Raw genomic sequence first — 23,728 nt, 5'->3', positions numbered from 1 at the left:
GGGAAAGAGAAACACAGAGATCTGGGGCAGCCTTCCCAACAGCCAGAACAGAAGGTACAAGGACCAACGATGAAAGCATCTCTGGTATATTCAAGGAAAGCAAGGCCAGTGGGGCTGGAAGGGAGTGAGGGAGAAGGCGGGAGGAAATACAGTCAGTGAGGTATGACTGGTCCAGATCTCAGGGGTCTTTTGCAGGCCCTGGTGAAGACTGTATTTTACTCTAAGAAGGGAAGTCAGTGGAATATTTTGAGTGGAAGAGGAACACTCTGGTGACAGATAAGACTATAAACTCTGGAGGTCTCAAGAGCAGAAACAGGGAGATCAGTTAGGAGGTTACTCCTAATAATCCAGGCAAGAGATGGTGGTGGCTTGGACCAAGGAGGTAGCAACAGAAATGATTAGATTATGGATACGTGTTGATTAAACAACTCATATTTAAAAAGTGTATTGCTCAAGTTTAATTTCTTTAAGCAAGATAGAATTTGGTGGACAAGGGGTTGGGACAGAAGAGACCTAGGTCTTACTCCCAGCTCTAAATCCCAATTTCTCCATGCACAAAATGGGAAAAGGACCTAGTTATCATAAGAATGATATGAGTGACCAAAGTCAAAGGCTTGGAAAGGTCCTCTTGCCCCCTGTATAAAGCACAGTTTGCCCTCCTCACCCCAATTTATTTCCAATATACTCACTGTGCACTCTTTAGAAAATGTCCAAACTCTCTTCAAGAAAAGGTAGGGGAGAGTATAGTAAGCCAGAGAGAAATGTATCAGTGGCTGCTAGTTTTTCTTTTTTTCAGAGCTTTGTTTACAAGTGGCTGGAACAACACTGAAAAGAAGGTATACAACATTCCTGGCATTTCCCCCGACATGATGAAGCTAATTATTGAATACGCGTACACCAGGACCGTTCCTATCACACCGGACAATGTGGAGAAGCTGCTGGCTGCTGCAGACCAATTTAACATCATGGGTATTGTTAGGGGCTGCTGTGAGTTCCTCAAGTCGGAGTTGTGTTTGGATAATTGTATTGGCATCTGCAAGTTCACAGACTACTACTACTGCCCGGAACTGAGGCAGAAGGCCTACATGTTCATATTGCACAACTTTGAGGAGATGGTGAAAGTCTCGGCAGAGTTTTTAGAGCTCTCGGTCAGCGAACTGAAGGATATCATTGAGAAAGATGAGCTCAACGTCAAACAAGAAGATGCTGTGTTTGAAGCCATTTTAAAATGGATTTCTCATGATCCCCAAAATAGAAAGCAGCATATTTCAGTTTTGCTTCCCAAGGTCAAGTTTAATTATTTTTTGTGGGATGCTTAATGGCTTGCTTTTGATTTTTATCCTAAGATTGTCCTAAAAGCCACATTCAGATGTTTGACAGATTCCAGGGCTATATTTATGTATAGGTAGAAGGCATCTCCGACTAGTTTCTACAATTTTGCAATTTTCTTTGCCCTTGACATTGCTAGTTCCTTCTATCCCAGTAATATTCTTTGACCCAGATTCTCCCTGGTAGTGGGGGAAGGAGAGGGCAAGACCTTCGAAAGAATTCTAGAGGGTCTTCCTTTCACTTCTGTCAATTCTGAGTTCCCCAAACCCAAGAAGTTGGACTAGTAACCAAACCATGAGTATTACACTCAGTTGTAGCCACTTGGTGCTAATTTGTGTTATTTTACATATAGAGATCTGTATATTCAATTACGGAACAATTGCTACAGCTTTTTTTCGGTCTAATAGTACTGTCCAGTGCCCAATGAATGGGCTATTCATTCATATAAATAGCTCGCTGACTATTTGAGGTGTCTTCTATCTAACTCATTTTCAGAATCCAAATGTATACAACCTCCGAAAAACAAGCTGTGAGCTGTAAATTTAAAACAAAACAAAATTTGGCCCTACTGTAATTCAAAGGCATACTGTAAAACAGAGTTGAAGATATGTTTTCCAGAGACCCTCACCACATCTAAATGACTCTCTGCATTTCCTCCTTAGGTTCGCCTGGCCCTAATGCATGCTGAGTACTTCATGAACAATGTTAAGATGAATGACTATGTCAAAGATAGCGAGGAATGCAAGCCAGTCATCATTAATGCCCTGAAGGCCATGTATGACCTAAATATGAATGGACCCTCTAATTCTGACTTCACTAACCCACTTACCAGGCCCCGACTGCCTTACGCCATCCTATTTGCAATTGGTGGCTGGAGCGGTGGGAGCCCCACCAATGCCATTGAGGCATATGATGCTCGAGCAGATAGATGGGTGAACGTCACTTGTGAGGAAGAGAGTCCCCGTGCCTACCACGGGGCAGCCTATTTGAAAGGCTACGTTTATATCATTGGGGGGTTTGATAGTGTAGACTACTTCAACAGTGTTAAGCGTTTTGATCCAGTCAAGAAAACGTGGCACCAGGTGGCCCCGATGCACTCCAGACGTTGCTATGTCAGCGTAACAGTCCTCAGCAATTTTATTTATGCCATGGGAGGCTTTGATGGGTACGTGCGTCTCAACACTGCTGAGCGTTACGAGCCAGAGACCAATCAATGGACGCTCATTGCCCCTATGCATGAACAGAGGAGTGATGCGAGTGCCACAACACTCTACGGAAAGGTAAGAACTAAGGGGCAGGGCTGGAAGGGTGGTGGCAACAGGAGATGTGAAAGCAAAGAAGCCCAGAAATGATGCTCTTCTTTGTTCTTTGGGGTGTGTGGAAAACGGAAGTGGCAGTACTCACTCTGCAGTACTAAGCCTGTCAGACAACTATGCAGCCCCTTGTAATTTTATTTTACTTCTTAAAAAAGCAATGCATGCACATGTGGAGACAGGAAACTCAGCTAGTACAGACTGGCACTGAAGGTGTCCCCACCAACCGCCACTATATATATATGGATATACACACACCCCCTTTCTTTCTACTCCCCAGAAGTAACAATTTTAATAATCTTGGAACTGTCTTCGTACAGGTCTACATATGTGGTGGGTTTAATGGAAACGAATGCCTGTTTACAGCAGAAGTGTACAACACTGAGAGTAATCAGTGGACAGTCATAGCACCCATGAGAAGCAGGAGAAGTGGAATAGGCGTAATTGCTTATGGAGAACATGTATATGCGGTGAGTTTATCTTGGACAACAAAAACGAAAACCCTTGATGTTCTATTATCAAATAGGTTTACACTACCATTGGTAAGCATCTGAGCAGCTTTTTATCCATGGAGGATAGTGGCAGAGGGAGGTCTGAAATCACTGGTCCTCCCCTAAAAGGGCCTCCTAGGTGAACAGAATCAGTGGTTAACAGTCAACCCTGTTTCCTTTGCGTCCACAGGTAGGCGGCTTTGATGGAGCCAATCGACTTAGGAGTGCAGAAGCCTACAGCCCAGTGGCTAATACTTGGCGCACGATCCCCACTATGTTTAATCCTCGTAGCAACTTCGGCATCGAGGTGGTAGATGACCTCCTGTTTGTGGTGGGTGGCTTTAATGGCTTTACCACCACCTTTAATGTTGAGTGCTATGATGAAAAGACCGATGAGTGGTACGATGCTCATGACATGAGTATATACCGCAGTGCTCTGAGCTGCTGTGTGGTACCAGGGCTGGCCAATGTTGGGGAATATGCAGCTAGAAGGGACAACTTCACAGGATTAGCACTGCGAGATGAAGTAAAGTACTCCGCTTCAACCAGTACCCTACCTGTATGAGCCTCTTCATTTAGCTAATAAAAAGTCTAAGCACTAAGAATTAATTCTTTTTTAAAATAAATGCAGTGTTTAAACTTATAAGAGTACTGGAAAATGTTCAACTTAAGGGAGCCAAGGGTTGCATGAATGAGGGAATAAGAGGGAAGAAAGAAAGCAATTATACTCAACAGTGCATATTTAGAAAGAAAAATATCACACAGTACAAACCAGCTCTAATGAAATACGTTTATTTAAAACTTACAATGAGACGATTAATAGCTTTGACATAGAACAAGATAGCTTTAGGAACATAAAACAAGCTATTTTACAATGTAATGTCTCAAAGTGTCCTAAATTCCGTATCTCCTCTGACAGACAGGAGAGAGTCAAGATTATACTTTCAGTAGAGTAGGAGCTTGGATACTGCTAGCCCCCAAAACTCGCTATATATCAGCTTGAACTAAGTATTTCTTTTACAAATAACTCAATGAGCCCTAGCACAGGGATCCTAAGATCTTTAAACATCTAGCAAGCACTACTTTTCACGAGTGCATTACGTAGGAGGATTCAGTTAACAGCAAGTGCTCTACTCTATGTGCTTCATTGTCAGACATTTGCAGGAATGGTCATATAGAGTAAGACAAAAGCCCTACGAGATAAGCAACAAATAGTTATGTGGCTATCTAAATTCCTTGAAGCAAAATGACTGTATTGTTATTGTAGTACATCACTTGACGATAAGCTCTTTTGTTTCCAATGTAAGCATTATAACAAAAACAGACTATTCTCAAGAAAGTAACAAACTGGAGTGATGAACTGTGCCAAAATGTTTGACAGTTAAAAAAGGAGACTAAACCATTAAATATTCTACAGTTAAACAGCAACTTATAGGCACCCTATTTTTCTAGTGTAGACAGACAACTTGCTTCACAATTCTGTATGTTTTCAAAGGACATGGAATGTGGCCAATAGACCCTATTTATTTAAGCTTAATTTGAGGAAAGTGCAAAAAAAGTCTCTTTAGTTATGCTTGACTAGGCCAAGTAACTAAAATACACATAATTTAGCTTACCTGTCTACCTATAGTATAGTGTTCATATTAGAATTATGAAGCAGATAATAAAGTATTTAAACGTACCACATGCTACACTAGTCAAGAAACACGAACAGGAAAAAAGTGTGCCTTAGAAACTGCCTTACCGGCAGCCTGAAGAGTTTAAAATACAGAAGAGCACACAAATCTTCCATAAACACTATCTTTCCAGTTCTAAACGTCTGTTCTGTATTTTAAAAGTATTTTAAAATTTTTGGTCCCAGAAATACTATACAAAACCAACTGATCAAAACAAAACTGATGTCAATGAATTTTTAAATTTTTTAGAAAAATATTTTTGAATTGGCACAGCAAAAGCAAGGTTGGATACCAGATACACAAGACTAACCATGCAAATAACTGCAAATGAGATACTTAAACACTAAGCTCATGACTGACATTCTCAATATATATCACTGATTTTTTAAAACCATGGTAAGGTAGGTATAGTTAAAAGATATCTATTCTGAGACATAAGCAGTTTCACTCAAAGTTATGTATAGTTACAACTTTTTGTAAAATCAATTCCTCTCTTTTCCTTCCACGAAACAAAACCAAAAGCAACCAAAAAGGTTTGCTTAAATACACATTAAACTATCTTTTTAAAGTTGTATTTTTAACTGCTTAAATTACTAAACACAATCTTTAAGTTTTCATCAAAAAGGAAATTTCTTTCCCAAAGAGCCATTTTAGGCTGGTCATCATCATGAGAACCTTTCCAAATACACTGAGAAGTATTTCCAGGTTAGAATTTCAGAATGTCAGCCTTGAACAGATTTAAGCAAATCTGGTTTCTTTCCTGATTAACAAGTTAGTTGAGATATTCGTAAACAAGTTATTGATGTGAAATCACACATGTGAATTCAAATAGGAAAATTAGAAATTCAGTAGTCAGGAAAACCTGCACACGTCATCATGCGAGGAAGGACTTACCCCTTCTTTTCACCCATGGCCTAGGCTGCCTGCTGAGTTAAAAAACAACAATTTCAGTCAATTTTCAAAACCAGGTTACACCGAAATCTGAGTTATAATTTCTGCCACATCATGTGAAAAAATGACATCCTCTAAACAAATGATTTTGGTAATGATTGGTAATGATTGTCTCAGAAAACAGCCCTGAGACAAAAAAAAAAAAAGAAAGAAAGAAACAACTCCAAATCCTTACATCACACCCTTCTGTAGAGAAACTGGAATCCTAGTGAGCTACTGAATTAAACACCACCAAGAAATGGAAGTTTGCTCACACTGTCTACCAGAGAGAAATGAGGACTTCACTCAATGAGCTTTTCTGCCTTATTCGCATAGACCTCTCACAACTAAGAATAAGCACTTCTCAGTATCCAATGGCTTTTATTAAAGTAACTGAAAATACATGGAAACTGAGAAAATGGTAGAGGTGGATTAAGATAATATATTCTCATGTAGAAATATAACTTGCAGTTTCCTATCCCCAGCCCAGTCTAAAATGGTTTTAATGCAGATTTCCAACATGTTTATTGAAAAACTTTTTCCTGGGCAGGGATACCAATTTAAATATTTCAGAAAAGTTCTTACTTAGTACAGAGTCCAAGGGCTAAACATTAATGGTCTTGCAGCAAATTGAGAGCTAAAATTTCTGGTTGTACTTTTTTCTTTTGATATTTGATACAACTAAGAAGGAGGTTAACTATAATGGACTAGGGGGAAAAAAATCACTGCACTTAGAATTCAACTTCTAGAACAGAATTCTGGAATGTGTCTAAGAAAGTAGAGATATTCCAAAAGAAACAAAAAAATATACTGGACTCACATTATAAATAGTAAGTGCAGGAGTTAACTGAGTGCTAAAAGAGTCAACCTGAGTGCTAATTTGTATAAAGCTTGGGAGTGCGTAAGGGAATCAGAAGAATACATAAAAATAAATAAAAGTTAACCACAGCTTTTTAAGAGCCAGAATTATGCGTTTAAATTTGGTATTCCAGGCTCAGGTAAAGTTCCAATTAAAGTCCAGGGCAACCGAATAAAACATTATCCAGGGGCTGAGAAATAATAAGGCTTTTCTTTAGCAACATTTCTCTAAATTGCCATTTCCTTCCTATTTTGAAAAAAGTTTCTTTTCGAAAGGAATGATGAGGATTCTATATATAATACACATTAGCACAAAATTTAAAACTGAAGGCATTGAATATCGATTGTCATAGGCATTATTTACACTCATTAATTTATCCTCAAATAAGCCTACAACTCCTAAAAAAAAGCGTTTTTATTTTTTAATGCCTTTGATTTCTTAGTCTACACTAATAAACTTCTCTTCTTAGAGAAACAAATTACATATATAACGTCCTCTGTAGTCAATCAATCAGCTAAAGATCAATTCTTTTGCCAACTACCATCATCTCTGAGCAATGGCTTGAAGTCGATAACTCAGTTGCTAAAGAAATGAAAAATATTCAAAAAAATGCATGAGCCAATCACAAATTTTTTATCAGTCAGTCATCTGTTCTAAAAAGACGCATAACAGTATTTCTAGATAAACAATAAAATATCAATGCAAACATTCTGAAATCATCTTGCTGAAATATTGTGCTTTTTCCTTCAAATTTCAGTCTATTGCACATACCTCCTGCAGAGGAGGGCTTAATGCATAAGTTCTGATCTTGTCAAAACCAACCCACTCAGGAAAAAATGAAAAGGAATATCAAAGTAAATGTGCAAATAATATTGGTGCTTAAAGCATGTTCAAAACATAAGTCCCTAAAACAAAAGAGTATAATTTCTTGGCAGAAAAACAGCCAAGTAACTACACCTGGTTTTCCCACTTGTCTTTAAAAAGATCTTATTTAGCTAGCATATATACACAAATCAAAGACAAAGACAGAAAGATTGCCAGCTAACAAAACATTACCATGTATTGAATTGAGTTTCCCAGTCTTCGGTTTTTAACTATATTTCCTTTCTATGGGGCAATAATCAGTTCAGGTAGAAAATAAGTTATCGACATACTTTTTCAAGTAACAGTCTGGACATTTTCGGCCTCGTGAAGCACGTCTGTTTTAAGCTGCATTTATCAGAGAACCTAGCACTCGATCTGAGAGCTTGGCACGCGCCGCATGTTCAGGGCATGCCGATGTATTTCTTGCATCTGTCTGATCCGGTCCTTCTGCCACATTAAGTTTTGAGGCATAGGATATCTCTGTGTGCCATGTAAGTACCGGTACGGGATTCTCACGTGGCAAGCGGTAGCTCTACAACGTGGCTGTGGCATGGGAGGAAGAAGCATCCACCTCTTTCTCTCAGCACAGTATCGGTAGGCTTCTTTCCGATACTGCTTATCAATATCATCACTATTTTTCCAGCCACCAATAATGAAAACGTCATCTTTGTAATAGCAAATGGCTGCTCCTTCGATGCTTAGGACTTCTGGAGGTAAGCTTTCAAGGATCTCATCAGAAACTTGGCTGGCAATTTTTCTGACTGCCTCTTCATTTTCTAGAGAATAACTCTTGGGACAGCATGATGCTGTTTGATAAAAGTTTGAGTTCACCACCGACATTTGGAAAAAGCAGTAATTGTCAATAAGTGGCAAAGACTCCACATCTTGCCACTGTCGAGTCTCGGTATCATAGCAAGTAATTACAGCCTTTAATCCATCTTCGGTGTCCCGGTCCACAGGAGTACGGGCAGCAATGTATACAAAGCGGTCTTCAATGGCCAGTGCTTTGACATCTCGGAGAATCTTCGGTGCTGATTCCAAGTTGTGCCATTTATCAAGCTCGGGATTATAAACAGTCACATCTTTAAAGCCAGGACTAAAGTTGCCATGTCCTCCAATGCTATAGAGTTTCCCTTTGACTTCTGTTAGCCCAAAAGAATGCTTCCTTGTCATCAAACTACAAACATGTTCCCATGTATTCAAATTTGGGTTATACCTTTCCACAGTTTTAGCAAACCCTGGTTCCATTGATCCAGCAACATACACGTAGGATTCTGTTACTGCAACAGCATGTCCATCCAGATGATTATGAATATGGGGTAAGTTTACCCATCTGTCCTCATCGACAAAATATCCCACGCATTCACTTAAATAGTCCCCTCCTTCGGACACGCCTCCAATAACCATGATCACGTCCATGTTTTGCCCATAGCGAGGTAATAATGAGACATGAGAGGCAGGATGCTGGAACGTGCCAGACTGTATATTCTCGGCTCTCAGCGCATGCCTCTCCACAGCATCAGCCACTAACTTGACGCAAACTTCATTATTGGCCACCAGCCTCTCTGGCTTGACATGCCGAGTAAGGTAAGTAGGTTTCATCTGGGATAATCTGAGCAATTTAAAAAGTTCTTCAAAGTATCTCTCTCTCTCTTCAGCATTTCTCTGAACCCACTTCAAAACCGTTTCAAAGAGAACCTCTTCGGAATCAACTGTAATTTCCAAGTCTGACAGCCAGTCTCGAATGAGATGGAAAGGTAGAGTATAAAATTCTTCATCCTGAATTACTTTGTGGAAATTTCTCCGTATCATATCGGCAGCTTTCAGAGCAAGCTGGCTCAGGGTATACATGTGAGCTAAGCTGTGAATGGCCACACAATTAGAGAGATGAAGTTTTTTCTTGAGAAATTCTCCACAAAATTCTTTTAAACGAATTAATAGGAACCTAAAATCAAGAAAAAGGTTAATTTTCAAATGTGCATATTTTATGTGGATGCATTGAGAGCATCTGAATTATACAAATTGAAATGGTGAGCATCATCTCACTTTATGCCCAACATCTGCAAAAAAGCAAACCCCCTAAATTAAAAAGGATTATGCTGAAAAGTATGTTTAAAAGTATATATATAACAGTATATATAAAATCATCTTCATATATTTTATTTTCATTATACAGTTTATATATAAATTATATATTATGCACACTACATCTAACACAATGGAGTTTTTTAAATTATGTGAGATTTTCCAGAACATATCCTTTAATAAAGTAAAACAGTCTCATACTTTATTTTCACTTTAATTTGCCCTTGACAAAGGCCAATTCCAATTCCAATTTGTCTATGCCATACTGCCCTAATCTCTGGCCAGTCACCGTCCTCTTCTTCTAAGACGCAGATCTCAGTGAAGAAATTTTACTAAGCATTGACTACACGGCTCCTAGGAGGCTCTGTTTGCTCAAGTATCAGAAGGAGTAGCAGTGGAGGCTTTCTGTCAGAGGTTTAAACCTTCCCTTCACTAGAACTTTCTCCCTGGTCAGCTAGTGGTGGCAGTAGTAAGGGGTGCCAGGGGTCGGGGGTGAGCAGCACTTTTGGGTTCTTAGTGAGCAGGGTGGCAAGGCAAATGCAAACATCTGAAGAAGCCAAGAAATAAAACAACAATAAAAAATACATATAGGACAGCCCAGGCTTAAAAAAAAAAAAAGTTTTTGGCACGATATTGACCAGAAATTGTCTGCCCATCTAAATTTGTTTAAAGTAAAAAACAAACAAACAAACAAACAAATAGTTTCACCCAAATCCATAAATCTGGCAGAATTCAGCCCTGAGGGTGGCCAATTTGAGACCACTGCTTTAAAAAGAGTAGGCCCCCAGAAATCAGAACCTTAAACAATTTAAGGATGACTTCATCGGTCCAGGCCTAATTTAGTAATCATTTGTTATTATGGTTATTATGCTACATAACCATCTAAGGATGATATAAAGATGAATAAGACAGGCTCCCTTCACCCTCTTCAGGGAACATACCATCTTAGAAGACAAAGACAAGGTGTAATGGTAAGAGCTCTAGTGGTTCTCAAACATGTCTGGGTGCCATGGTCACTAGATTTCCAGGTTGTCTGCCCCCCCATCCTATTTTTGGCAGGCACTACAGGTAGTTCTGACACATATTCCCTTGGACAGGTGTTTGGAAACACTGCTCTATGAAAGCAATAGCTATCATATACCTATGCACTTGTCATGTGATGGGCATCGTACTGGGCACTTTCTATTACTTATGTAACAAGTGTGGAGCACGGCAGATATGATAAACAGAGAGACTGTATGCAGCAGGGAGGTGGTAGGGAGAGGGATCCTGCCTCAGAGCTGATGACAAGATTAGATGTGATGGTTGTAGGACACTCAGAACAGTGCCTAACACAGGGCAGCTACTCAGCAGCTTACAGCTGGAGAGAAGTTGGAGTTTTAAGTAAATTGCCTGAGGTGTTCTCTCTTCCCTTCATCCCTACTTCTCCCCCAAAACGCAAGGCTAAATCGGAAAAATACAAGCTCACAAGACAGAAGCAAACATAGCACCATGGATACAATGACTCTTCTCTATCCATTTTCATTCGACAAACCCTGCTCCCTCCAATCTACAGGCGCCCCACACCACCCTCTGATGGATGATCCAACCTCATGCTTTGAGAAAACAAATAGCCAGGCGCAACTTCACCTTCCACCCACCCAATCTACCTGTAGCTGTTCCCTGTACTCTGCCTTCCCAGTCCAATTTTTCCATTTTTAATATGAATTTTATATCTCCTCCTTTTCTCAAGGCCTGCTCCTGCAATTATTCCCTTGCTCCCGTAACATCAATTTCTCCCCCTCCACTAATTCATTTTCCATCAGCACACAAACATGCTCTAGTACCTCTTATCTTAGAGGGGGGAAGAAGACCTCCCTGGACTCCCCAAACATTTCCATGTGTAACATTTTTCTGATCCTCTTTGTAGCAAGACTTAAATGACTTGTCAATGCCATCAAGGACTTCCGTTAACACTAAATTCAACGATCACTTACGGCTGACAGGGCTGACATGACTGGCTACTCCCTCCTTGACACCCATTCTTTCTAGGCTAATAGGAAATCGGTCTCTGCTGGTTCCTCTTGAACATTTTGAAGAACATCAGGGCTTAGTACTGCCCCTTCTCTTCTCTTCCTACTCTCTAAGCTTTAATTACCATCTATATGCTAATTCCCTCCAATCTCTAGTTCCCAATGCTCTGATATCCAACTGCCTACTCAGAAATCTCCTGGACTAAGACCAAACTCCTGATCTTCCTCGCAAACTTGCTTTCCTGCAGTCTTCCACATCTTAATAAATAATAACTCCAACTTTCCAATTGCTTGGGTCAAAAAATTAGTAGTAGTCTTTCCCTCATACCCCACATCAAATCCATCAGCAAATTCATTTCCTCTATCATCAAAATATATCTAAATTGAAGCAATTCTTATCACCTTTACTTCTCCCTCCTCAATCCAAGCCTCCACCACGACTGCAACAACCTCCTAAACTAGTGTCTCTGCTTCTACCCTTGGAGTCCCTTCCTGGCTGCCCCATCCTTTTTTCAACATAGAAAAATTCTTCAAATCGGATCGCATCATTCCTCTGCCCCAAACCTTCTCATCCATGAGAGTAAGAGCTCAAGTCCTTCCACAGGCCAACAAGGCCCTATGGGATCTAGGTCCATCCCCATTACCCCCTGGGGCTTCTCTTACTCTTCTCACTCTGCATCTCTTTGATCCACTGGCCTCCTGCTAGTCTTATCTAGACAAGCTCCGCCTTTACACCTGCATGCCCTACCTGAAACACTGTTTACCTTGCAAAATGTCTTCCTGAGCTATTCTTTATTTAATTTTAAAAATAGTTCTTTTCCACCAGCACTCTCTATATGTCCCCACCATTCTTTATTTTTCATCACTGCTTTAACAATCATCCAACTTGCTATTTTACTTATTTACTCTCCATCTACTAAATGTGAGTGCAATGAGGAAAGGGACTTTTGTCTGTTTTGTTCAGCGCTGAATCTTAAGCACCTTAGAACCCAGTGTCTGATCTGCTGCATAATAGGTATTCAGTTTGGATTTGTTAAAATAATGTGTCTGTAACATAGCACTGCCAAAACAGACTCCTCCCATCTCTATAAATGGCATTCACCTGCCTCCTAACCAGTCTCGAGCATCCATTCCTGCCCCCTACACTCCATCTTCCACAGCAGCAGGATCATCTATTTAAATCAGATAATTTCTTTACCCAGATTCCCATCACCCAGTAAAATCCAAACTCCTTATTCGAACGCACACCCTTCTCCCCATCACCCACTAGATCCAGCCCCACCAGATTTTTCTTTTAGTTCCCTAAACCTAGCTGGATCCTGCCTGAAGGCCTCTGCGCTATCTGCCTGGATTGTTCATTCTCCATCTTTGCATCGCCACTTCTTCCTTGCCGTTTAGAGATCGGTTTAAATGTGATCTCGGAAAGGTCTTTCCCTCTACTCAACCACTATCTTTTCACTTGTTTTTTATGTCAACACAGTACTTATTACACAAGGACTTTCTTTTTCATTGCCTTTATCCCTGGAATCTGCGCTAAGAGGAGGTCGCCCTCGCCAGACTGGCCGGCTGTATCTTTAGTGCCCAGCGTAGAGGCTGCCCCACAGCACACAGCAGGCGCTCAATAAGTATGAAACAAATGCATTTCCTCAGGGCTCATTGGAGCCCACCGGTAGGCACTACCCTCCCCACCTTCTCCTGCGCCCTCCCTGGATGCGGCCCCCGGGCAGCCAGCATCTCCATCTCTCACCTACCTGTCGGCCAACTCCAGCACCTCGTGCACACTGCCCGTGCTGACGCGAATGCGCCCAGTGTACATATATTCGATAACGGCTTCCACCGTGTCGGGTTCGGGCCCGGGCTCGGAGCTCCACTTGCGCATCTCCACCCGGCCGGAACGGGACTCAGAGAACTGGCCTGAGAGCAGGGGCGTGAAGTATTCGGTGGCGGCAGCCAGCACGGAGCGGTGGGCCCGGAACTCGCGGCCTCCGGCACCGCCGAAACACAGGGTAATGTCGCAGAAGAGGCCTTGGCGCCGCTGCTCGTTCTGCCTCCACGACAGTTCCGAGCAGTGAGTGCTGCACTCGAAATCCTCGGCCTCCGGACCCGGATCGCCCCCGCTCGCCTCCATGGCAGATAAGCTGGGTCCGGGCCCAAAGTCCACCGTGCCGCTCCCTCTGACTTCGGCGGCCAGCCCCGCCGAGCCCGCGGCGGCCGTCTCCATGCTCTCCATCTCCAGCACCTGCAGTGATGCAGCCGCAGCCGCAGCCGCAGCAGCCGCCACCGCCGCAGCCGCCATCTTGACGCCGCCGCGCCCGGTGGCTGCAGTCTCGGAACGAACCAGCCGTTCTGGTGCGACACAGAGGGATTCTGGGAATAAATAGTGGGCGCGGGGCGGAGCCGGCCGGCAGGCCGCGGGGTCTGCGCACGCGCCTTGCCAGCCCGCCGCCGTTCCCACCGGAGATAAGGTTCAACTGTACTACTCTCCAGTTATGATTGCTGCACTCGAGGCTTCTCACCCCCATCTCGGTTGGGTGGTGGCTTGTGTCCTTGTGTCCTATCAGTGAGTATCATGCTGTGGTCATTTCGTAAAACAAAAGCCACCCTAGACCATCACCCATGATCAGTGTCTTGGGTAGCAACATAGGATTTTTAAAGATTTAAAGTGTTTTTGTAGTGAAAACTTAAAAAGAAAAAAAGACTTGGGACTGAGCCCCAGCTACGTGGATGAGGATGAGCAATTTACTTACCTCTGAACTAATTTATCTTTTAAAAGCAAGAACTGTACTTATGTTGGCAGATTGCTGTGGATTAAATGAGATGCTTGTCCAGTGTTTCGCATAGTGTCTGGGTCATAGCTGCTGTTCCCTATATACTTGTTTTAAAAAATGATCAAAGCAACTTTTGGGTTTTAAGCACGAAAATGGCTCAATTAGATGTTTTTAAAAATATCACTGGTGGCTGTGTAGAGAATGGACTGTAAGGGGTCAAAAGTAGAACTAGGGCCACAAGTTAGCAGAACAGACAGGGGTAAATCAGGCGGTACTTAGGCTTATTGTGATCATTTCGCAGTGTATACAAATATCAAATCATTATGTTGTACACCCGGAAACCAATATGTCAGTTATACTTAAATTTATTTATAGGATAAGTCAACAGGATTTGGCAACCAGATAGAGAAGCAGAGGAAAGGATGACTCCCAGGTTGTTGGCTTTGAGTGTCTGGGTGGGCAGAGCTTTGGTTCCCGTTCACTGAGAAAGGAGGGGGTGCAGAATTAGGCATGGATGTTTTGTTTTTGGAAAATAGTTCTGATTCTTTTTTAAAGAGGTGGATTGTATTTTTAAAACTACATGTAGTAAAATTATTAGGAAGTACAGTTCAAAGGAATGCAGATGAAAGAGAGCAGTATGTATTCATTGTTACTATATAGTTTATTTAAACCAAATTATGATAATACAGAGAAGAGACTGAGGTGGGAGCTGCCCAGAATCTTTGTGGATTACAGATGCAAACTGGTTGGAGATGAGTCCTTGGACCCAGACTTCAGTAAGACAGATCAGTTGCATAAATACAGAGAACATAAGACACAAGACATTTCACAGCTTTTTCTTTGTGTTTCCATTTTAAACATGTATGTTGCAACTTTACATTTTAAATCACTATTCCACATATTTTGTGATAGTGGCTAAGGATGCAATGGTCCAATCCCCCTGACAGAAGCAGACTTTAGTCTACAACATGAAATGTTTCAGTGAGATACCGAACAAATCCTTCACGCATAACATACAAAAAGATCATAAAAAAAAATCAGATTAATACAATGCTCTTCAGGTTATATAAGCAGGAAAACAAGACATTAGGGATGCTTTAAATGTATAATATCTTGAAGTCTTAAAAGTTTCATTCCCTTCCTCCAAGGGAAAATTTTTAACTAACGGAAAAAAGAAAGCAACATTATAACGCCCTATAATAAGGAAAAATGCCATCCTGACAGTGCTTAGATGCTTTTATATAATAAACACAGCAGGTGGCAGAGCAGATGTCACAAATATTGGCTTGGTTTTTATTTCTATGCTTATAAAAAAAATATTAAGCTTCATTGTGTGGACTAAACAGTGTTAGCCTGTGAGTATTGGTCTTCGGTGCCTGTATACCAACGGCTGTTTATATTCCAGGCCCATCCTATAGCAAGCTCCAGTGCCAGCTGTCTGCACACTATTTCTGGGGGGAGGAGATCTTGTCTTCACTTTACTGCAACACAGTTCCTGGCTCAGTTACATGCTCATGTGTTCCGGAAGAACATATGAAATATCATCCCATGGGTGACGATACAGCCCCTGCTTCAGTCTCTTCTGATCAAGATAGTGTCCTAAAATAGAGCAAATGCATCTTTTTGTTAAGAGTTGGTGAACTCGTTAAAGTTTGGTGAAGGGGAGAAGAGAGGAAGGGAAATCTTTCTAATACAAAACGGTAGAAGAAACGGGGAAGCAAATCCAGATCCATTCTATAGGCAGATGCCAGGCTTGGTAAAAGGGAACTGTTGGGTTTAATTCTATTTTCCTGGGCTGGCAACTGAAGTCATTTCCAAGAACAAAGGAACAAAGATAAAGATAAGAGGTAAGTGAAAGTAAGAAAGGAAGGATTAGAAACAATGATAAGTCAATGGGACCTCTCTTTTGTAGAAACTCACTACATGGATAAGTGATATAGCTGGGCCCTTGGGTAAAAAAGAAAAAAAAACCTAAAAAACTCTTAAGACAATAATAAACAACTAACTCACCAATGAAGCCCATACTCCTTCCCAGCACAAAGATGCCATTGAGGGCTCCAATGTCAATATATTCATCAGCTTCTTCCCTGCAACACACAATCAACATGCAGTTTTAAAATGGCTCACATGACTGTCCTCCCCACAGGCATACGACTTCTGCTCAGGAATGAGAAGCTCTTTGATTTCAAAGTGGAAAAGAGGGTTGCTCTGGGCAGTAGGAGTAGAGGCAATTTTTTGTTTTCTTCTTTATACCTCTATATTTTCTAAGTCCTCCATAAAGAGCATGCATTGCTTTTAGAGTTGAGAGGAACGATAACAAAAATCAATAAACATTATGAAAAAGAAAAGAGCTGTAATGCTCACCGAGTAAAGGACCCACAGTTTCTAAGCATGTCTACAAATGCAGCTCCGATGAAGCCATCTACATTCAGGATAAGATTCGGTTTCTGGGAAGGCAAAAAATTCCAAGTATTTATAATTATTTCTCATTTTTTTCTTGTAATTTTCCACTATTACTACTACTACTACCATATTACGCATTCTGATCACCATTAAAAAAACCTCCCATCAAAACATCCATTTGGCTAGAAGAGACTGTGTCTTACTTAGTTTAATCCCCAATGTCTAGCAAAGGATCCAACATCTAGTTGATACTTAGTGCATGTCTGTTAAACTTAGTTATGCAACAGAAATAAAAATTTCTAGAAAACCAGGTTTGATTTTAGCTGCAAAGTCAAAAGGTAACCTGGTTCTCTCATTTCTCTCAAGAAAGTCACCCAAAACTGTGATTCAGGAATTAGAGACTTTTTTTTTACCTTTGAGGTGGTAATCTTCTCCACTTCCAGCGCATAGTCGAGCAGGGGGGTGGCAGGGAAGTGCTGTTTGACGTAATCTTTGAGGATCTGCACTCGCATGTCTGGGTTATTTATCTAGAAAGTGACTCGAAGTTACAGAGGACCCACTCTAACATTCCTGTTTAGGGACATGTTCGGGCTTGCGTCTCAGGTAGACACAACTGTACATTTCATATTCAGGTGTGTTCTAGGACCTGAACCACATGTATGATTCCATGTAGCACAGATTATGACACTACTGTGGGGCTTAAGATTTTTAAAGTCCTTTCATATCTCATTTGGGCCTCAAAACAGCTTTTGCGGGTTCTTTCTTTTACGCTGCAGACAAGGAACTGGGATGTGGAGATGTTGAGTTGGCCAGGGGTCCTACCATGTTAAGGGATAGGAGGCTGGGGTTCACCCACTCTCCAATAAGAAATCTTAGGTTCTAGCCACTAGCCATACTGCCCACCAGCTCAGCAGCCTGGTCAAGCTATAACAAAGTTCTACACTAAGCAAGTACCTCTGAAATTTTAGGAAAAACTCTGGACCTTCAATGAATGCAGATGAACCACCTGTCAAGAGACCCATACTAAGCAATAATCTATCAGTGGGGGAGTGAGAGGGTTTAGGCACATGCCATTTCCCAATGCCATAGTGACCTCCTCCCTCAGGGAAGAGACACTTGAGGTCAGTACAGACTCCAAAAAGGAAGGAGCCTGCAAGACTGAGTGTGGCAGCACAGGTCTGACATCTCAGAAAGAGGCTCTGCACCTTGGATCGGAGAGGTGCTATCTGCTCGGGAGCTGGGCGTGGCTGAACAAAGTTCTGCAAAGCCTGGATGGAATGACCCTCAGAACTAACCACCTTCCTCGGTTCTAGTGCAGTCCTTGCTCATCAAGCAACCTCTGGAGATCTACCAGGGCTGGCTGAGCATTGGATACCCAGAAGGGAGCACTCCAGATCACACACGTGACCATCTTGTATGAATGTGAGTCATACACCCTGCCTAGACCAGAGGAGTGACCAACTAAATGAGGTTTCTGGAGCTACACAGCCAAGGACCCCAAAGCAAAGGGTCCCATAAGAAGCTGTCCTTGTAAGGCCCTGGGCAGCTGCTGCTACCTCTTGTCTTTCCCTTTGATTTCTAAATAGAATTCATTACCAGGACACACAAAGGGCTATCTACCCTGTGGGAGACTCATATTAACTACTTAAAATATTCACTCTTGTGGCTCTACCAATCAGGCTTGACTTGATGTTGTTGCTTTTCCTGCCCCAGTGATGTCAGACTTAACCATGTGACTTGCTTTGGCCAATGACATTCGAGTGAAAGTAAGCTGAAGCTTTAAGAGCTTTCATGTAGTTCTGCCATGACTGTTTTCCTTCTGATGGGAGATCAACACATCTTGGATAAGGGCTGCTTCTTCAGCACAGATGACAGAGAACAGAGTCGGCACCATCCCCCAGTGGGTGTAGAGCAAATAAGAAACAAATCTTTGTTGCTGTAAGCCATTGAGATACTTGATTTTTGGAGTTGGTAGTTACTGAAGCATACAGCTAGCCTAAGGTGACTGATATGTCTCCTTAACCCTGGCCTTAGTCCTATACGGTTCATTTGGAAAGCTAAAGTTACCAAGATTCCAGCTTTTTGTATTTTCACACCAAAACTGAACATGATAAAAACTGTTTAAGGGCAATCTGTATTCTAACGTTAGCATCTGTCAACACATCCAAAGCTTTGCCTGGGTATTCCCAACTAAATTGATGCTTTCTTGTTCCCATCCACTCCGTAGGCTCAGTCCCTTAAGGAAAGCAACAACTTACCGACTTCACTCGGTGACCGATGCCCATGATCAGTTTTCCTTCCTTCTTCATCTTGTTTACAAACTCCATGGGAATAATGCCACTGTCGAAGGCTTTGCTGAACATCTTGGCTGCTGCATCCAGGGCGCCCCCAAACCGGTCCCCCTGTAGGAGAAACAAGCCCACGTTCCCCTGAGCTGTAAGAGTCTCCTTCAGCTCTGCAAACCAATCTGGCACGCCCTAACCAACCCCAGCACGGGCTTTTACCCTCAGGGGCTCCTTCTAGGACCCTGCTGCAGCCAAGCAGCATGAGGTCAAAGCCCATTGTTCTCACTGTGCACCTCCCAGGACCACCGTACTCACAATAGTGAGCAGCCCCGAGGTGAGGCTGGAAACCAGGTCCTTCCCAGCCCGAGCACAGATGATGGTATTGTGAGCGCCAGACACGGCTGGCCCATGATCGGCTGTCACCATCAGGCACATCTCAAGGAACTGGCAGGAGTACTTGGGCAACCTAGAGGACGGTGAGAAAAGGGATAGAGAAAGGAGGGTGGAAACAAAGGTGAGCTGCTGAACAGGAGATCACGTTGACAAGGCCATGTTCCCGCCTTCTCCCATCTCCCTAAACAAATTCAAGAAGGGCAACAACCTGACAGTTCGGGTCTAACACTATCACACAACTCCAGGGCAAAACCTCTGGATTCCTGAGCAGCTGATATCAAATGCTTCTTCTAAAATAGTTAGCAAACAGGGTTTGAAATCTGTTCTTTAGTCAGCAGTTTTTGGCATGAGTTGCTCTGACAGGACTTGACCTGTCTTTGTGGCTCCCATTTATGGACCAGACAGGGAGGAGGTGAGGTCCCTGTCCCATTATAGGAGGCCCTAGGCTTCCTCTAGTGTTGAACCTACCAACTGATGTTTAGAATGTCATCCGGAGACGTGAGGATGCAAGAGCAGAGTAAAACCTGCTCAGGTGTTATAGCCCATGAACTTTTCCCAGGAAGGAAAGGTGCCACCCCAAGCCAGGGCTCTGTGAATCATGTACTCACTGGCCCCCTTGCCCAGTCATCAGTCCCAAGGGAGGGATAAGCTTGGGAGTTGTAGAGAGTATCAAACTTTTTTCTCACATTCAGGCTGATGATACAAGGTACTTTATGCCTGTTCAGTAAGTCCACAGGCCTGCACCCTGAGCTACCAGATCCATCCAGATCTCTCCTGCTAACTCCCTCCTTTTGCTAAAAAGGCACCAATTTACTCTGTTCCGTGTCTTTAAAAAATCCAAAGGTAAAGGGGCTGATCCAAGATCCCTGATGAGGTCCTGCTTTCTATTTCTCTTGGTTTAGACTGGCTTTTCTGTCCTTAGAAGACTTAGGTACAGCCTGTATTTCTTTACTCTGGCCTTAAATCTGATCTTTGGCCATAAAGACTGACCCTGGACATATTCCCCCAAGGCTGCCAGTCCCTGCTCTCCTGTCAGGGAAAATCATTAACTCCGGGTCCCAAGGCCCTAGCATCTTCTGCCCTCCATGCCTCACCTTCTCCCCTCCATGCCTCACCTTCTCTGGAACCAGAGGAGACCGAGGACCCCGCCAATGCCCATCTCTTCCTTGAAGACCTCAGTGATGGGCATACCCGCGTAGATGAGCTCCTGTCCTCGCTCGTCGCAGATGCTGGTCATGAATGAGGCAGGTTTGCGGATCAAGCCCAGCTCCTAAATAGAGATGGGGGCAGAGACAAGCAGCACTAAGGTAACCACAGAGATTTTTCCTGGACTGTGCTCTCAGAACCAGTGTCCCAGGAAAGTCTTAAATTCTGGTGGGCAAGTAACAACTCTAAGACTAACTCCTCCTGAGAAAGAAGTGCAAAAGTCCTTTCACCGAATCATTGTGGGCAAAGAAAATAAGAGTGCCACGCCCATGGCACCTGCTCAGCCTTGGCACTGTTCTGTTCTTTACTGAGCATTTGCGGGGCCAGGCGGTGTGCTAAGCTGTTTCCACCCATTGGTTCACTCAAACCTCACAAAGGAGAATCATTCCTCACGTTATAGCAGAGGAAATGAAGCTTAGAGAGGCTTAGTAACCAGCCCAAGGTCACCTGGCTAAGAAATAGAAGAATGAATCTGAAGGAAAAAATTTTAAACACTTCACATATAGCTACCAACTTCCCACCAAAGTGTAATAAGGCACATGGCTGTGGAAATGGGGGCACCCCTCAAGATGTCCTTTGCCCAGGGGAAGGAACTGAGCCCCTGAATTTCATATTTCCTGAGTTGGGGCACACAGCAGCCAATGCTGTCCAAGCCCATTTCTTTAATTATCCCCTATGAACTTTAACTAAAAAATACTTTCAACTTACGTTTTAATTATAAAAGTAACATGAGTACCATCTCCTTTTTAAAAATTTAGAACAGATAAAGTTATGTCACCTCAGACCTCCACCCCCATCCTGGTTTTCTGCCTTAATGTTTGTTAGTGGACATTTTTCTGGACCTTTCTTTCTCCACTTTTATTTACGTGCATACATAGACACACAGAGAATATGCAACACTGTTTTATGTGTGTATACCTTTCATGATCACAATAGATATACTGTCTTATAACGTGATATTTACTCAATGAATTTGAGCTCTATAAACATCGGTATACACATAGATATAGTTCATTCCTATTAAATGCTGTACAGTATCCCATCATAGGACAATATCACCATTTAGCTATTCCACCACTGATAAGTATCAACTAGGAAAACATCCTTGAACATGTTTCTTTGTGTGTATATGCGAGTATTTCTCTGGAGTAGTTTTCTAGACGTGGAATTGTTGGACCACAAAGTATGAGCACTTTTAAATTTGATTCATATTACCCAACTGCCTTTCAGAAAGGTGGTGTCAATTTCCACTCCCACCAACAACGAATGAGTGCACCAGTTTCCTTGCACCCATACAAACACAGCATGTTACCAGAGAATTTTTATCTTCGCTGGCCTGATAGGGAAAAATCGGTATCACAGTTTTTACTTTGGTGACCTTTATAATGTATGAGGTTGAGCATTTTTCATGTTGAAAAGCCATTTCCTACCCATTTTTCTAATGAGTTATCAGTCTTTTTAAAATTGATTTCTAAGAGTTCTTTTATATTAAGAAAATTAGTTCATCTACACCCCTTAGACAAGTAGGGACTACTTTACCCTGAAATCTCTTAGGAAGTAGAGACAACTCTAGGGGACATCGTCTGCCCTAGCCCCCATTTCCAGGTCAGGCCACCCAGCTGTGGGAGGTACACGCTGCCCTTTGTCCTCTTGGGCCCTGCATTTGTTCTACTTCTTGGTCAGAAGGGGCCACCTCACAAGCTCCAGAACATGAGGCGTGGGTGGAGTCCAAGAGTCAGTCGCCTGGTTTCTCCTGCACCCCTGGATAAACCTCCCTCGAGGGTGTGTTTGGGAGCCCAGGGCAGTGATTGCACGGTTGCTCTAACTACTACGGTGGGCCTGGTTTCAGGGTTCAAGCCAAACTGACTCAAAAGCCACCACCTTAGCCCCCAAATCTCCCTTGCCCACACTGTGAGGGACATACACGGCACCTACCCTGGCCCAGGAGTAGTCCATCGGCACCGTCGGGGGCGGTACCTCCTGAGCAGGTACAATGGCCCCTTTGGCCACAAGATCCTCGTACACAGACCTGGGAGGCAGGAGAAGAGACACCCATGTGGATCATCTTCTTCTGGGTTCTTCTTAGTCATCCCAAGAATGCTCTTCCATCTAACCCCAAAGAGTTTAGGTTTCCCAGCTCTCTACCCACTTTCTGTTAGTGACTTACTCGTACTAGTCAGATCCCCAAGAACTAAATGAAAACAGGTTCTGGACAAGACTTCCCTACTCCTCTAAATGGGCGCTATAGAAAGATGGATCTGGAGAGCAGAGAAGAGGAATGGGAAGAGACAACAGGGTATCCAATAACTCTTTATCCATTGATTAGAGGTAACACTTTCTAAATGTTTCTAAGGCTCATCTCCTTTATGGCCAGCCAAGTAGCTCTAGAAACTGAACAGGTTTTATTTAACACCAGGCTGAACAGCCTGTAACTGCTGCTTCGACAAACAAAACGAAAGCCAAAGAGAAGAAAGGATTTTGGACCATCCGTACAGCTGCGCTAGATGCCTGAGAGGGACCAGGAATATCGGATGCCTCCATGCTGGAGAGGCTGCTGTCCTCAGGAGGGATTTGGAAAGGGAGGGGGCGGCTGGCATCCTCCCCGAGGTGCACTTACTGGATGATTTCTCCAAGTTCATCGAAGCTCCGGGGCACAAAGACTCCTGCCTCTTTCAAAGCCTGGTTCTTGGCTACTGCAGTTTCAGAAGCCTGGTTGGCACAAGCTCCGGCATGGCCAAATTGTACCTAGAAGGCAAGGGAGAGTGGCCTGACTGGGCTTGTTAATCCCCTGAGAGGGAACTAAGGCTCCTGGGAAACATCAGCACTCATTATGGACCGGACCCTGCTAAACACTCTTCTTGAATCACTTCATTCAAGCCCCAAGCAGGCTCACTAAACAGGTACAATGAATGACTCATTTTAATAATGAGGAAACTGAGGCACTGAGTAGTTCAGAAGCTCACTCAAGGTCACACAGCAGCTGTTTATGGGAGCCAGGATACAAAGCCTGGTAGCCCAACTTCCAATTTCATTTGCTCCCCAGGGGCAGTGATTAGGGGATGGAAGACAGGGGTTAGTTTTGAACAACAGGTAAGAAGTGAAGTTACAAAGGGG

At 42.8% G+C, this 23,728-nt stretch overlaps 3 protein-coding genes across 9 annotated transcripts in view; 1 reads left to right on the top strand and 2 right to left on the bottom strand.

The window, feature by feature from the left end:
* KLHL10 (kelch like family member 10) overlaps nt 1–3,786 on the top strand; it is a 5,797-nt gene extending 2,011 nt beyond the window's left edge. Inside the window, exons 2-5 of one of the 2 annotated variants that reach the window (XM_006924627.2) lie at nt 797–1,286; nt 1,992–2,609; nt 2,963–3,112; nt 3,324–3,786. In XM_006924627.2, coding sequence (XP_006924689.1) covers nt 867–1,286; nt 1,992–2,609; nt 2,963–3,112; nt 3,324–3,698 — 1,563 coding nt within the window. In that variant the 5' untranslated portion in view covers nt 797–866 and the 3' untranslated portion in view covers nt 3,699–3,786. The remainder of the gene's footprint in view (nt 1–796; nt 1,287–1,991; nt 2,610–2,962; nt 3,113–3,323) is intronic. The other variant, XM_006924626.2, reaches the window with a different exon arrangement.
* Nucleotides 3,787–3,909: 123 nt separating this feature from the next.
* KLHL11 (kelch like family member 11) lies at nt 3,910–13,926 on the bottom strand. Its single transcript, XM_006924625.3, has 2 exons — nt 13,311–13,926; nt 3,910–9,407 (listed from the first exon to the last, which is right to left on the bottom strand). The coding sequence occupies exons 1-2, from the start codon at nt 13,853–13,855 to the stop codon at nt 7,826–7,828; spliced, it is 2,127 nt and encodes a 708-aa protein (XP_006924687.1). The 5' UTR covers nt 13,856–13,926; the 3' UTR covers nt 3,910–7,825.
* Nucleotides 13,927–14,969: 1,043 nt separating this feature from the next.
* The window catches only part of ACLY (ATP citrate lyase), a 41,211-nt gene continuing 32,452 nt past the window's right edge, over nt 14,970–23,728 (bottom strand). For 5 of the 6 annotated variants that reach the window (XM_015599201.2, XM_006924620.3, XM_015599202.2 and 2 more), the window contains 9 exons: nt 23,232–23,359; nt 22,550–22,643; nt 20,524–20,678; nt 19,331–19,481; nt 18,989–19,132; nt 17,144–17,257; nt 16,692–16,774; nt 16,338–16,414; nt 14,970–15,926 (listed from right to left, as the gene is read on the bottom strand). In XM_015599201.2, the coding sequence (XP_015454687.1) occupies nt 15,832–15,926; nt 16,338–16,414; nt 16,692–16,774; nt 17,144–17,257; nt 18,989–19,132; nt 19,331–19,481; nt 20,524–20,678; nt 22,550–22,643; nt 23,232–23,359 (1,041 nt within the window). In that variant the 3' untranslated portion in view covers nt 14,970–15,831. The remainder of the gene's footprint in view (nt 15,927–16,337; nt 16,415–16,691; nt 16,775–17,143; nt 17,258–18,988; nt 19,133–19,330; nt 19,482–20,523; nt 20,679–22,549; nt 22,644–23,231; nt 23,360–23,728) is intronic. The other variant, XM_015599204.2, reaches the window with a different exon arrangement.

This window comes from Pteropus alecto, unplaced genomic scaffold (assembly GCF_000325575.1).
Source record: "Pteropus alecto unplaced genomic scaffold, ASM32557v1 scaffold98, whole genome shotgun sequence".
NCBI lineage: Eukaryota > Metazoa > Chordata > Mammalia > Chiroptera > Pteropodidae > Pteropus > Pteropus alecto.
This window is presented reverse-complemented; position numbering and strand designations above follow the sequence as displayed.